This window comes from Ornithorhynchus anatinus, chromosome 5 (genome assembly GCF_004115215.2).
Source record: "Ornithorhynchus anatinus isolate Pmale09 chromosome 5, mOrnAna1.pri.v4, whole genome shotgun sequence".
Lineage (NCBI taxonomy): Eukaryota > Metazoa > Chordata > Mammalia > Monotremata > Ornithorhynchidae > Ornithorhynchus > Ornithorhynchus anatinus.
In genome coordinates, this window is record NC_041732.1 from 46,280,212 (window position 1) to 46,293,927 (window position 13,716).

Below are 13,716 nucleotides of genomic sequence, written 5' to 3' on the forward strand. Positions count from 1 at the left end.
GCTATTTCCTAAGCACTCTTCTTCGTATTTCAAATAAAAAGTTAAATTCAGAATACAACATATGTAGCATGAATACAACATACGAAGCAACATGGCCTCATGGATAAAGCACGGGCCTGGGAGTCAGAAAGACCAGGGTTCATATGCCAGCTCTGTCACTTATCCACTGTGTGACCTTGTTCAAGTCACTTAAACTTCTCTGTGCCCCAGGTACCTAATCTGTAAAATGGGGATTAAGACTGTGAACTCCATGTGGGAAGGGATGGTGTCCAATCCTGATTAGCTTTTATCTACTCTAGTGCTTAGAACAGTGCTTGACACAGAGTAAGTGCTTAACAAATACCGTTATTATTATTATTATATGTCAGTAGAAAGATAATTTCTAAATAGCAAGCTAAAACTATTTGGTAGGGGAAAATTTTAGTGCCTCTGCTTTTAGTCTTTTTGGGGGAGGTGAAAAACAAGGTAATACATTTTTTTAATCATCGGCTCTAATATAAGAGGTGCATTCTTGCACAACCTCTCAATATGGGAAACTTGTGCCTTGGTACTCACAATAGTGAGTTGAAATTTGCAGGTAATTTCACCCAGTTAATAAGGTACATCAGGTTTAAACAGGCATTAGTCATTGGAAAAAGCTTTCCTAATTCCTTAATGGCTTTCTAATCAAAACACCTATTGAGAACCTGTGTTACAGAGAAACTGGGAGTATCTCTCCATTTGCTGAATCTCTCATGAGGGGACACAACAAGATTTACAATGTTTTGAGCAGCAGCCGCCAATTAAGCTCACACTGTAATCCTCGTATTAATCAACTGTGTGGTTTTGATTTTCTGCCTAATAGATGTAGATTTCTCTGAGCAAAGGATGGCTTGATGACCACACAATTCAAACCCATTAGAGCAGAATAATTCACATTTGGCACAATCTGTTTCTCCATTGCACTTTCCAACTATAGAAATCAGTTTATAAGTTTCACACCTGAACCTCAAATAGAACCTCCAACTTCCTCGCTATGAAAAAGCCCCACAGAATTGGACTCATTTGCATTTAGGTCACTGAGTATATGGGGAACTGCATTTGGAGCAAAAGCAACAGGAATGCATGAAAAAAGAGGAAATGAAAGAAAGGATGTCTACTCATTTACCTTGATCATTAGGCATTTTATCAGAGGAGTCAGCTACCAGGACAAGCACAGGGGAGGAAAAACAAGAGAAAAGATCACTAAGTTGGAAGATGGGAGAGACAGAATTAAAACACACACACCTCATTGAAGCCTTATCTGAAACACTAATAGGGGAATCTTTCCTTCAAAAAAATAAAGGTTCAATTTTGGCAGGTAACAATTCTCTGTTAACAGCATGCATTTCACAGTTTTTCTGAGTACCCTTAAATATTCTATGTTCTAAATGTCCTACTTCATTTCGCATCGATTTTATGAACAAGCATCATTTTTTTAAAAGAGGTTCCCAAACTGAATCATCCATCACAATGACATGCAATTGTTCACTATGCCGCCTATATAATTAGATCTTATTTGCAAATCTTGTAGTTGGCACCACAGCAATATATTTGACTTACATAGACTTGAGGTATGCAAATGTCCATTTTTCTTCAGTTCAACTAACCTGAGGCATCAGTTTGATTACCTTTGGGTTCCCTATGGTTTTAGATACACTATCATGAACAGTAAGTGTAAATTGGCTAACATATCATTTCTGATAATCAACAGCATTTAATGAGCATTTACCTGTGTGCAGAGCACTGTACTAAGCGCTTGGGGGATTACAATGCAACAGGTTGGTAGATACGTTCCCTGGAGCTTACAGACTAGACAATCAAAGTTTGCACAAGAGGTGATGGCTTTCACTTTTATAGTGTAGCATGTGAGTCTGTTTTACATTTATGTCATAGGAGTGTACTCTGGGTACAGTCACCCCACAATAAGAGCAACACAGGATACGTCCTAGATCATTTACCCATTTACGTTAGCGTATGGAAGCCCTGAATGTTATGTCCAATACAGCAGAGAGTCAATTCCTTCCCTGCTCCCTCCACACCCCATCCCTGGTCCAAGCAGTTTTCCCACAATACCAAATCAGGTTTCGCTGTCCTCCTGATCAGGTTCCTGTCTTTTTGTTCTTACTTTAAACCACCCCTGGTGACTCCAGCCATAAGCTGAATGCATAGTGTTGTTTCCCTTCCCACTTGTAGCCCCACCTCCCCATCCCAGCCCTGCTATGGGAATGAGGACAAACAGACCAGGGAAGAATGGGCCAACATCTGTTGTTACAAGTCCACCCTTCCCTTTTCTGGCCTGATGTTGACAGTTGGGTTGGGTGGGTGTAGGGGGAGGCCTTGTCTAAAAGGCAGGAAGGGGAAGTTAAAGGAGAGGGGAGTACGACTGAGCCAATGGGGCCTACAGCCATGGAAGTTGCTATGAGCAAAATTTGATCGGAGAAAAAGCAAATGGAGAGCTGGGGGCCAGGACAGGAAAGAGGCCAGGAACAGGAGAGGGGGAAGGCAGGGAAAAATTTAGAGTGTAATTTTCTTTTTCTTGTAGGTCTTGGCCATCATTGTGGGGCTGGTTCTGGACTGTAAGCTAACCCACTGCATGCAAAACTATGGGAAAATCTACTCCATGCTACAACCATTCATGATACAGTCAAATTTTTGAGGAACAGAGCCTGATTATAATGTAGGATGTGCCTGTATATAGGTATCTTCATCTTCAACCACCATTTACACCTGTAGTAAAGAAAGATTTTACCGCTATATTACCTTTAGGTGTTCTAAACTGCACTGCTTCCGACATGGGCCCCATGCCCTTAGAGTTGCGGGCTTGGATTTTAAAGTAGTATGGAGTATCAAGGGTTAACTCTTGGATTTGGTGGGTCAATCTGTTTCCTACTACAGGCTCAATAACCCAGTCATGAATTTCAGCATTCACATCTGTACTGTAGTAAATGATGTACCCTGTTGAAAGATTTAGAGAGAGAGTCTTTTACAATTTTTCTCTGCAATCAGTGGTTCAGTAGACACACAAAGTTTAATGTTAAAAAGACACATTTAATGCCAGAAGGAGATTTTTAAAAACTGCTTAAACTGCCAAAAATAACATGGCTCTGCTAACCACACTAACTTCAGAAAAAAACATTCCTCCAGTTCTAGTTAAACAATGTTTCAATTGCTGTGCCAGCAACTGAAAATATAAACTGCTCAAATTGATTTGTTTCTATATCTTATAATGCTCTTTAAGGCAGAATAATATATAGCTATAGATATACCGTTCTGGCCAAAAAAGTCTTGTAAAAGAACAGAGAAAAGAAAGAAAACATGAAAATGACTTAAAATCACTTTGCTTGGGGGATATAGTATCTTCTGACTTTTAGGGAGGTCAGTTCCAAGACTAATTCCTCTTTAAATCAGTCCCCACAGTACCAAAGGATCTGTACAAACTGCACTTTGGCAATTAAAAGCGAAGTAATGACCGCCTCTCTTAATCGACTATTAATTATCAAAAAATAAGTGCTTTAAGAAAGCTGGAATTTTGTAATGATGAGACATAAATTCCTTCTCAAAGTGGAATGTGGAATGAAAACACCACATATATAAGTATGAATAAAATGCTTGCAAAATCTAACCAAAGCCAATCTCACAAATAAAATCCAGCAAGAAGAGAAAGAAAAGCTACTTGGTTCCACGCATGCCCTCTAATATCCACTCATTCCACCAGAGGGCATTAAATTCACATATTCCTGCTGTATATGAAACTTTTACATAGTACTTGATCAGAGATTTTGTTATGACTCACCGAATTCAAGTACAATTGGCATTCATGCAGAAAAATGAAAGCAAAACCAGGTTTATTTTTTCCACAGAAAGCTAAAGTCAACAGACCACCCCAGGTAAAAATAGTAGTTAATCTTACTGAGGCATAGGTAAATAAAAAATAAGGCAAAAGTGATTCGACATATAACCTAGAGAAAACAGCTTTGAGAGCTGTTGAAAGGCTAGAGTTTTATATGATTTCTGGGGAATTCCCATATTTTCATTTAATAACATACAGCGACTCAAGAAGCTCAGTCTTTTTCAGGCTTGTCTGCTGAGGAAGTAAACATGATATATATCCCACAAGCTAAATTGAAGAAATGGAGAGGTTCCAAAATGAAGTAATTAAGTCCAAAAGGAGCACCAAAGAACATTTTCCCAATCTCTCTACTGGAAATAGAGATGATGGTTGGATCATTAATCATCTAATGGTATTTATTAAATGTTCAGAAATGCATAGTACGCTGGGAAAATATAACCTTGTATTGAAAGGCATCCAGGGAAAATAAAAGGCCTATAGCTGGCTTCCAATTCTGGTTGACAGGTCATGAAATAATTAGAAATCCACTGAATATTCATATTTCCGAAGAGAAGATTGAAAAACATATATTTTGTTTAAGAAGGAGGTTGGATTCCCCTCCACCATGAAGCCTTTTCCCTGACAGAGATCTAGTATTACTGTAGAGAATTAATACTTTGTATGGCATTAATGTGATCAGTAGTCTGCACTGTTTGGAAATGCAGAGACAACTAAAATATCAGATGTAGAGGAGATGATTTGGTCTTCTGTATTTGATTCAGAGGAAATGAACTTCTGGTTTCTTAAAAGGAGATGCTATCTGAGCTGAAATCTTCATTAGGTACGGGAAAACAAATGACAAAACCACAAACCAAGCAGTTATAATGCAGAAATAGTTCCAGTTGAATGGCACCTAGGAATAAAATCCAATCAACTTCACGCCTGAGGAATTACTTTATGGAATTTTATTATAAACCAGAAGTGCATAAAAATTTTCATATTATTATCAAAGACGCTAAAACTTTGACCGTCCCTAATCTGACGAGAGGCAACTTTTTTCCCTGAATTACAGCACACACTTTATAATGAGCCAGGGTCAGATCAATAAATGAAACAAGCAAACCACAACCCCTAGAATTATAGGGAGACAAATATAATGTTCTCATCATCTTTACCGGCCACCCTCCACAATATTTGGCAGGATGGCAGATGGCCAAATAATTTCAGTGCCCCAGTGACATAAAGTTGATGCTTGATGTGAATTAGTTACCTCTTCCGGGCTTTTCTTTTTCCCAGTGTATTAAAAAAATCGGGCACAAATCCTCTCCTTTTTACTCTTAAAAATGCATGTTGTTACCAAACTTTAAATGAAAATGCATGATACCTTCATTCTGTTATTAATGTGCTGAGTACTCGTTACATCAATCTATGGAATTTGAGCATTTCCTATGTGCAGAGCACTGTACTTAACTCTTAAGGAAGTACAATATAATAAAATTGGTGGATGAGATCCCTGCCCACAAGGAACTGACAGTCAATAGGGGGAGATATCCATTAAAATAAATTGCAGATGGGGAAATGGTCGAGAAGACTTCAGTTTCATGAGGGCAGGGAATATGCCTACCTATTAAGTTGTATTATACTCTCCCTAGCACTTAGTTCAGTGCTCTGCACAGAGTAAGTGCTCAGTAAATACCATTGATTGATTGATAAGGGTATTTGCCGCTGTGCAGAAGGGCTGGGGTGAGAATCAAAGTGCTTAAGGGGTACACAGCCAAGCGCAGAGCTGATGATGAAAGGAAGGGAAATAAGGGATTAGCAAGGAAATCAAGGAAGGCCTCCTGAAGGAGGTGTGATTTTAGGAGAGTTTTGAAGGTGGGGAGAGTGGTGGACTGTCGGATATAAAAGGGGAGGGAGTTCCAGGCCTAAGGGAGGAAGTGGGCAAGGGGTAGGTGGTTGGTTGGTCCAGAATGAGGTACAAAGAGTAAGTTGGCATTAGAAGACCAGAGTTTGCGGACTGTAGTAAATCAGCAAGGTTAGGAAGGAGGGAGTGAGCTGGTTGAGGGCCTATAAGCCAATAAGGAGTTTCCGTTTGATGTGGCAGTGGATGGAAGACCATTAGAGGTTTTTGAGGTGTGGATTGAATGGATCTTTAGAAAACATCTGAGGGTACAGACATTTTCACACACAAACAAATGATACCTGTGATTTTGCCATTAGCTTCTGAAGGAGGTTGCCAGTTCACAATTATGGTTCTAGGTTTCCCCTCTTTACTCACAACAGTCACATCTTTTGGTGGAGAAGTAGGAACTGCAAAAAAAAAAAAAGATAAAAAACTCTTATTTGATGCAAATAAATGAATCTGTAATTCATCTAGCCACAAAATTATAGTAAACCCAGCAAGAAATCTCCTACTTACTCTAATGGCCAAGTTTTCCTTCCATTACAGAACAGTAGTTTTAATGGTTTACTCTAACTGGGAGAAAACATATGGCACATTGGTATATTCTCCCATAAATGTTGCTGTCATACAGAATTTTGATGGACAGATGCTGAGGAACATGCCACAAAAATAACGTAAATCTAAGGCTCTTATGTTTTCTCTTTTTTTAAGAAATAACAAAAATAATTGTGGTATTTGTTAAGCACTTACTATGTGCCAGGCACTGTACTAATCGCTGTGGTAGATACAGGCAATTGGGTTGGACACGGTTCCTGTCCCACATAGGGCTCACAGTCTTAATCCCCATTTTACAGATGAGGTAACTGAGGCACAGAAAAGTGAAGCAGCCTGCCCAAGGTCACATAGCAGACAAGTGGCAAGAGCCGGAATTAGAACCCAGGTCCTTCCAGGTTAGACTCCCAGGCCCGTGCTCTAACCACTAAGCCACTCTGCTTCTCGAAAAGTTAACTAGCTGAAAGAAATACTCTAATCCATTGTCTAACATAAATATTCTTGAACTAAACCCAATTCTTTTAGATGTGACCCAGTTTCCTAAAAAAACTCTATCTTAAGGACCATACGGTTTTGAAATGAAACCCTGTCATCACCCTTCCTACCTCCAAATTAAATTGGGCCGTTGGTTTCCGTGGAAATTTAGTCCCAGGAACCCACAGATATCTCCACACAGCTGTGAATTCACAAATCACATGAAGCAGGCTTCCCAGCCCAGACCTTTTCTAAAACAGACTAGGCATGGTGACGCAATTGGGTATCTGAGTCTGCCTGAGTCTGTATGGATTTGAGGAAGAATCAGGACCTGCAAAGCTCTATACAATGACCAGCAGACAATGATAACCTGAGAAAACACATTTTCTCAATTAATGTTTTAGCAGGCCCATTAAGAAATAAATCCTGAGGATATCAACTTGGGAGATTTTACAGGACTCACATGAATTCCTAATTAGAAGAAGAACTGAGAAAGACAGAAGCAATGCTAGTTGGGTCAGAAAAACAGTCCATCCTACTCTGCATTCTGACTCTAACAGGGACACCAAAGGGCTCTTGGAAATAACAGCGGGATGGGTGCCCTCCTTTCTCAGTGTTAAGGATGAATCTTGCAACATTGCTAATTATTTACTCTAAGAAATTGTGACAACAGTTGTTTCTGCTATAATGTGTTTTCATTATGCAATTTCGCTAGACCATATTAGAAGAGTTGTGGATTAGTTATCATGTTAGTTCCAGGTGTTGTTTTCATCCTGTGACTCAGGGCTCTTCCCAGTATCTGAGGCTATGGTGGACTGTAAATGGTGATGAGGGGATGGAAGACTGGAGAGGAAAATAAGAGCCTCCTCCCTGCCCCCGCCCCCCCAAGATGGGAGGTTTTGCCATCCCCACTTGCTCAATTTCTTTAAATATTTAAATGCCTTTATGTTTTTATCAGTTTGCCCTAGACTCTGAGGGCCAGATCTACTGGCTGAAGGGTCTAGACCCAAAGAATTCACAGTAGCTGCATATGCACAGTCAAGTCAAGCGCCATGCAACAGAACCTGAGGGTAGATAGGAATTGGGGTTTGTGGCCATACCCTGACAAACAGGGGCTCTTGCCTTCTCAAAATCATTTCCCTGGAATCCTTCTTCCAAGTAGGGGACCCCCGGCCCACCTTACACCAATATTTTTTCCCAGTTGAAACAATGGCCAACAGCATGAGAAGTAGTGTGGCCTAGAGGAAAGAGCATGGGCCTGGGAGTCAGAGGACCTGTGTTTGAGCCCAGGTTCTAGCATTTACTTGCTGTGTGATCTTGGTAAAGTCACTTAACTTCTCTGTACCTCAGGTCCCTCATCTGCAAAATGGGAATTTAATACCTGTGCTCCCTCCTACTTAGACTGTGAGCCCCATGTGGGACCTGATTAGCTTGTCTTGTCTTATGTTGTTGAGCTGCCTCTGACCCATAGCGACACCATGGACACATCTCTCCCAGAAGGCCCCACCTCCATCTGCAATGGTTCTACTAGTGTATCCATAAGGTTTCCTTGGTAAAATATGAAAGCAGTTTACCAATGCCTCCTTCTGCACAGTAAAATTCAGTCTCCGCCCTTGCCTCTCTCCCATGCCGCTGTTGTCCAGCTACAGGTTTTGACTTGTAGCAGATTGATTTCCACTTGCTACCCAACGCCCAAGCTAGGAATGGAATGGATATGCCTCTGCTTGACTCTCCCTCCCGTAGTCAAGACTGGTAGAGTGCTGGAAACTCTCTGGTGCTTGAATCTACCCCAGTACTCAGTATAGTACTTGGCACATAGTAACAACTTAAATACCATTATTATTGTCATTACTGGGACAATTTTTCTTAACATGAGGGTTTGCAAGAACGCAATCATAGCCTTCTAAGAGAAATGACTGTGTAACTAGAAAAATACAAGGGAAAAGCTTAAAATACAGTTTTAAATCCTGTAGTTTCTTCCCAATTCCTTTACTTCAAATTTTCATGCAAAATTTCAGTGGAGGCCTGATCAGGAGAGCTTTAGCCACGCAGCTAAAAATTCAAAACCCAAATTATTTCTTAACCAAAACTATATAAAAATGCTTGAATTATCACATAATAAATAACTCAGTGCAGAAAACCTTGAGAAATTTAAAAGTTGTTCATGAGTTTTGCTTTGACCACACAGTAGCAACTGGTTGGGTCAAATGATAGCTAAGAATCAGCAATCACTTAAAGGTGACCTTTATTGAATTTGAAGGTCGCTTTGCCATTCAAAATTATACTTTACATTTCAGGTAGGTCCACACCAAACAATCTTTTGACATTTTAAATGCAAGTTCTTCAATATCTACTTCGGCCAAATGGCATTCACATTTTGCAACAGATTTTGGGTCTGGAAGCCTCAGAAACAATGTTCAAACTCCCTGACTAAACTATTACCTGTTTTCCTTATGATTCATTTTAAAAACATGCAGGTTTTTCCCCACTGGCTTCCTACCTTTGAGAACTCAGAAACAGCAGACAAAAAATCTAGAACTACTAAACACACCTTACTTTTCAACTTCTCATAATCATCACCTCTTGAAGCTTAAAGGCCCTTGATGACAATTAATAATCATAATAAAAATAAGAACTATGGCATTTGTTAAGCACTTATTATGTGCCAAGCACTGTTCTAAGCACTGGCGTAGACAAGATAATCAGGTTGTCCCATGTGGGGCTCACGGTCTTAATCCCCATTTAACAAATGAGGTAACTGAGGCACAGAGAAGTTAAGTGACTTGCCCAAGGTCACACAGCAAGCAAGTGGCAGAGTTGGGATTACAACCCACATTCTCTGACTCCCAAGCCCGTGCTCTTTCCACTAAGCCATGCTGCTTCTTTTTGCAATGAACAGATTGCCAGTTTATGCAGGAATGATCCCCTAATACCTTATACTTTGTTTAGACAAAATGTGAGCTCAGCTTCTCTTGTGAGCCAGCTGAGATTCAAAGAAGCCCCTTGTCTTGTCTTTCCCATCACTGTAAACACCACCACTATCGTCCCTCACCATATCTTGAGCCCGTAACCTTGGCACTGTCCTCGACTCATCTTTCTCATTCAATCCACATATTCAATCTGTCACCAAATCCTGTCACTTCTACCTTCAACACTTCCCTAAAATCCTATTTTTCTTCTCCATTTAAACTGCTCCTAAACTGATCCAAGCACTTATCCTATCCCACCTTGACTACTGAATATGCCTCCTGTCTCTCTCCACTCCAACCCACACCTCACTCCGCTGGATCATTTTTCTAAAAAAAGTTCTGTTCACATCACTCCACTCCTCAAATATCTCAAAGCTTGCCCATCCCCTTCTGCATCAAACAGACACTCCTTACCACAGGCATTAAAGCACTCAATTTTTGCCCCCTCCTTTCTTACCTTGCTGATTTCCTACTATAACCTAGCCCGCATGCTTCACTTCTCCAATGCCACCCTACTCACTCTATCTCCCTGTCAACCTCTTGCCCACATCCTCCTTTTGGCCCAGAACTCCCTCGCCCTTCCTATCACCACTCTCCCCCGACCCCTCAAAACCCTACTAAAACCATCTCTTTTCCCAACAGGCCTTCCCTAAGCCCTCACTTCCCCTAAGCCTCATTCTGCACTGCCTGTGCAGTTGGATCTCTACCTTTTAAGCACTTGATATTCATCCCATTCTCAGCCACACAGCACTTAGGTATATATCTGTCAATCATTTTAATATTTGCCTCCCCTTATACATGGTAGGTTCCTGCTGGACAGGAACTATGTCTACCACCTCTGTTGTACTCTACTCGCAAATATTAAGCACTCAATAAATGCCACTGATTGAGAAGCAGCATGGCCTAGTGGATAGAACATGAGCCTTAGAGTCTAAAGATGTGGATTCTAAACTCGCTCCTCCACTTTCCTGCTGTGTGATCTTGGGCAAGTCATCTAATTTCTTTGTGATTCAGTTACCTCAACTGTAAAATGGGGATTAAGACTGTGAGCCTCATGTGGGACCTGGATTGGGTCCAATCTGGTTAGCTTCTACCTACCCAATGCTTAGTACAGTGCATAGCACATAGCAAGTTATTTAATACAAATAAAAAGTACCATCAAATTCAGCAATTTACAATAAAGAATTTACACATGAATCCAATAATCAACAACCTCATTATGGGCAGGGAATGTGCCTCCCAACTCTGTTGTATTGTACTCTCCCCAAATGCTTAGTACAGTGCTCTGCACATAATAAGCACTCAATAGATATCACTGACTGATCAATGGCAAAGGAACATTACTATTATTTCTACATAGAACAATGAAACCATGGAAGAATCAGTCCAGCATATTCATTTAAGGGATCCACCTCAGCTAATGGGTATCAATGTTATGAAAGTCTCTGAGTGCCTGGTGTCGTCTTCCAGTTTTGTGAATCTGGGAGTTCTTCCTTAGTAAAAATTTTAATATCATTCTTATGAAAATACATCGATGAAACGTGCCCACAGTATCTGATTCATTTAAATGAACACATTCTTTTAGGTCATCATTTAGCAGAATTTCGCTGAATGCTGATTTTCTTTTAACACATTTCTTCAACAGTTGAATATCCTATTTAAGTTTCTCTACGATGGGTCTCCTCCCTCCAAAATATGTGTATTTCACTGTATCTCTATGCTCAATGTTTCCTTGTGCCTGTCTAAATAAACCAGAAGGATGTTCTCGTGGCTGCCTTTGAGCTCTTGGTGGGTGTAAATTTAAGTTTTGTCGGAGAGCAAGTAGAAAATACAGTTCATTTAAGTATTGATTTGTACAATTCACTTTGTGCAAGGAAGTTATTTTCACAGTTTTTGTAAAGAATTGACTCTATACTCCCTTCCCCCCGGTTACCTTAACATATACAGAAATCACCTATGATGAAGCTGGCAAAATGAAATCCCTGGATACTCCTGCCTTATTGATTCTAACTGTGTTCAAGCAAACCTTGCTTTCGTGAACTTTGAACTGTTTTCTGAATAGGGCTTCTCCAAACTAATGTAAACAATGATCCCAGCCACTGCTCTGGCTCCTGCCCTGACATGAACAACAACTGCTTTAGGGGACTTTGCTTCAGGGTAGAGTAGGGCTCTACTCTACGAATCAATACCACCCACTTTAAAGGTGACTGTATTAAGTTCTAGGGTAGATTCAATATAACCATGTTGGCCATAGTCCACAACCCACATGGGGATCCCAATCTTAATCCCCATTTTACAGATGAAGTAACTGAGGCACAGATAAATTAAATATCTTGCCCGAGATCACACAGCAGGCAAATGGAAGAGCCAGGATTAGAATCCAGGTCCCCTGATTCCCAGGCCCACGCTCCTTCCGCTGGACCACAATGCTTCTCACTATCAGTGGGTCCTCTCTGCCTCTGGTCTTCTGCGGGCCTCAAACCAAGGTCTTTCTTCCTTCACTTCCGTCATTTGGTTCTGCAGTGACAACTGCTTTTAATCTTCCTTAACTACTTAAAACCCCAAGAAGCCAAGAGACTACTAAAAATTCTATTTTAGAGAACCAGGAAAAATGTACACCATAGAACCGCAGCAGCAAAATATGTAATTACACAGAAACCTGCATGGCTTACTGGCTGCATTCCATTCTGCTTAGGCAGCACATAGGACAAGAGTGCAGCATTTCTCAGGCCGCTCCTCCTCCTCCTCACCCACCCAGCACATATCAATACAACTATCATGATAATGGTATTTGTTAAGCGCTTACTATGTGCCAAGCACTGTCCTAAGACCTGGAGCCATCCTTTTCCCTGGTATCCATGGGGGCAGCAAACAGCGTGCTTGATTCTGGAGCTCAGCCCCTTTGCTGTGGCCCACGGGACCATGCAAGGGTCCCTGCCTGATAATAGCAGCAGACAAACAACATTTGGAAGTGGGTGGGCCATGGCGATGGGCAGGAGGATGGGTCACTGCTGGGGCAGAGACTGGACCCAGGGGTCGGAGGCAAGAGCTGCTCCGGCTCACCATGCAATCCAATGAGGAACGCCCCCCCAAAGGTGCCCTGGTCAAGTCAGAGGCCGCAAACTGTCAGTGGAAGGTAAGGAGCATAGCCATCACCTTGGTGCCAACTCCACCTTCAAGGGGCAGGGTGGAATACCTATGGAGCTATTGCCCTTATCGAGTGGATGCCTTATGTGTGTGCAAACATGGATGTACATAGGCGATCACAGGATATCAGACGCCAGAGTGTCAGGATTATTCACCCTGGTGGTAGCTGAAATAAAACGAATCACAGAAAGAATCTTGCCTAGATACCTAGTTCAAAGGTTGTCCCATGGGCTGTCATACTCCACGTACTTGATCTTCGACCTTTAGTCACCATCACAGAAAATTCGTAGAGAGTGTTTGGCTTTAACCCAGTCACTAAGTAGTTCAATGTGGTTGCATTGGCAGTCTGAAAGAGAAAATGCCCCAGGAAATTAAGAAAAGGAAAATACCAACAGTGGCCTTTCAATTACACATAAGAGCACTTTTATTTAAATTGCTATTTCTGTTATGTTCTAACAGTGGTTACTGCAACTACTTTTAGTTTTTGGCTACATAAATTGGTCATATTTTGTCTGAAAACAAAATCTCTGTAATTACCAAAAAATCTACAAAAGTTAAACAGTTATGAATAAAAGTCAAGTAACGCAAGTCTGTGGTACATTATGCAGCAAGTATCTGATTTCTAGCAGTATTTTAAGGAATGAAGTAAAGAGAAATTGTATTGTAAATTGGAAATAAAAGTTCAGCTTTCTATATAATCAGCATTAAAGTACTAGCCTGAGGTCAAAGTCTCTTGGCTCAAAAATAGTGGATTTTGCTCCAAAAAAAATAGTATCCATTTAGGAAACAAAAAAATATGAAGGAGAAGTTTGATCAAAAGG

General features: G+C 40.8%; 1 protein-coding gene across 5 annotated transcripts in view; it reads right to left on the bottom strand.

The window, feature by feature from the left end:
• Window positions 1–13,716, bottom strand: part of NEO1 (neogenin 1) — a 270,466-nt gene that overhangs the window by 31,199 nt on the left and 225,551 nt on the right. For 3 of the 5 annotated variants that reach the window (XM_029065167.2, XM_029065164.2, XM_029065163.2), the window contains exons 18-21: window positions 13,103–13,241; window positions 6,053–6,160; window positions 2,782–2,976; window positions 1,148–1,180 (exon numbers count right to left, since the gene is read on the bottom strand). In XM_029065167.2, coding sequence (XP_028921000.1) covers window positions 1,148–1,180; window positions 2,782–2,976; window positions 6,053–6,160; window positions 13,103–13,241 — 475 coding nt within the window. The remainder of the gene's footprint in view (window positions 1–1,147; window positions 1,181–2,781; window positions 2,977–6,052; window positions 6,161–13,102; window positions 13,242–13,716) is intronic. The other 2 variants (XM_029065166.2, XM_029065165.2) reach the window with 1 other exon arrangement.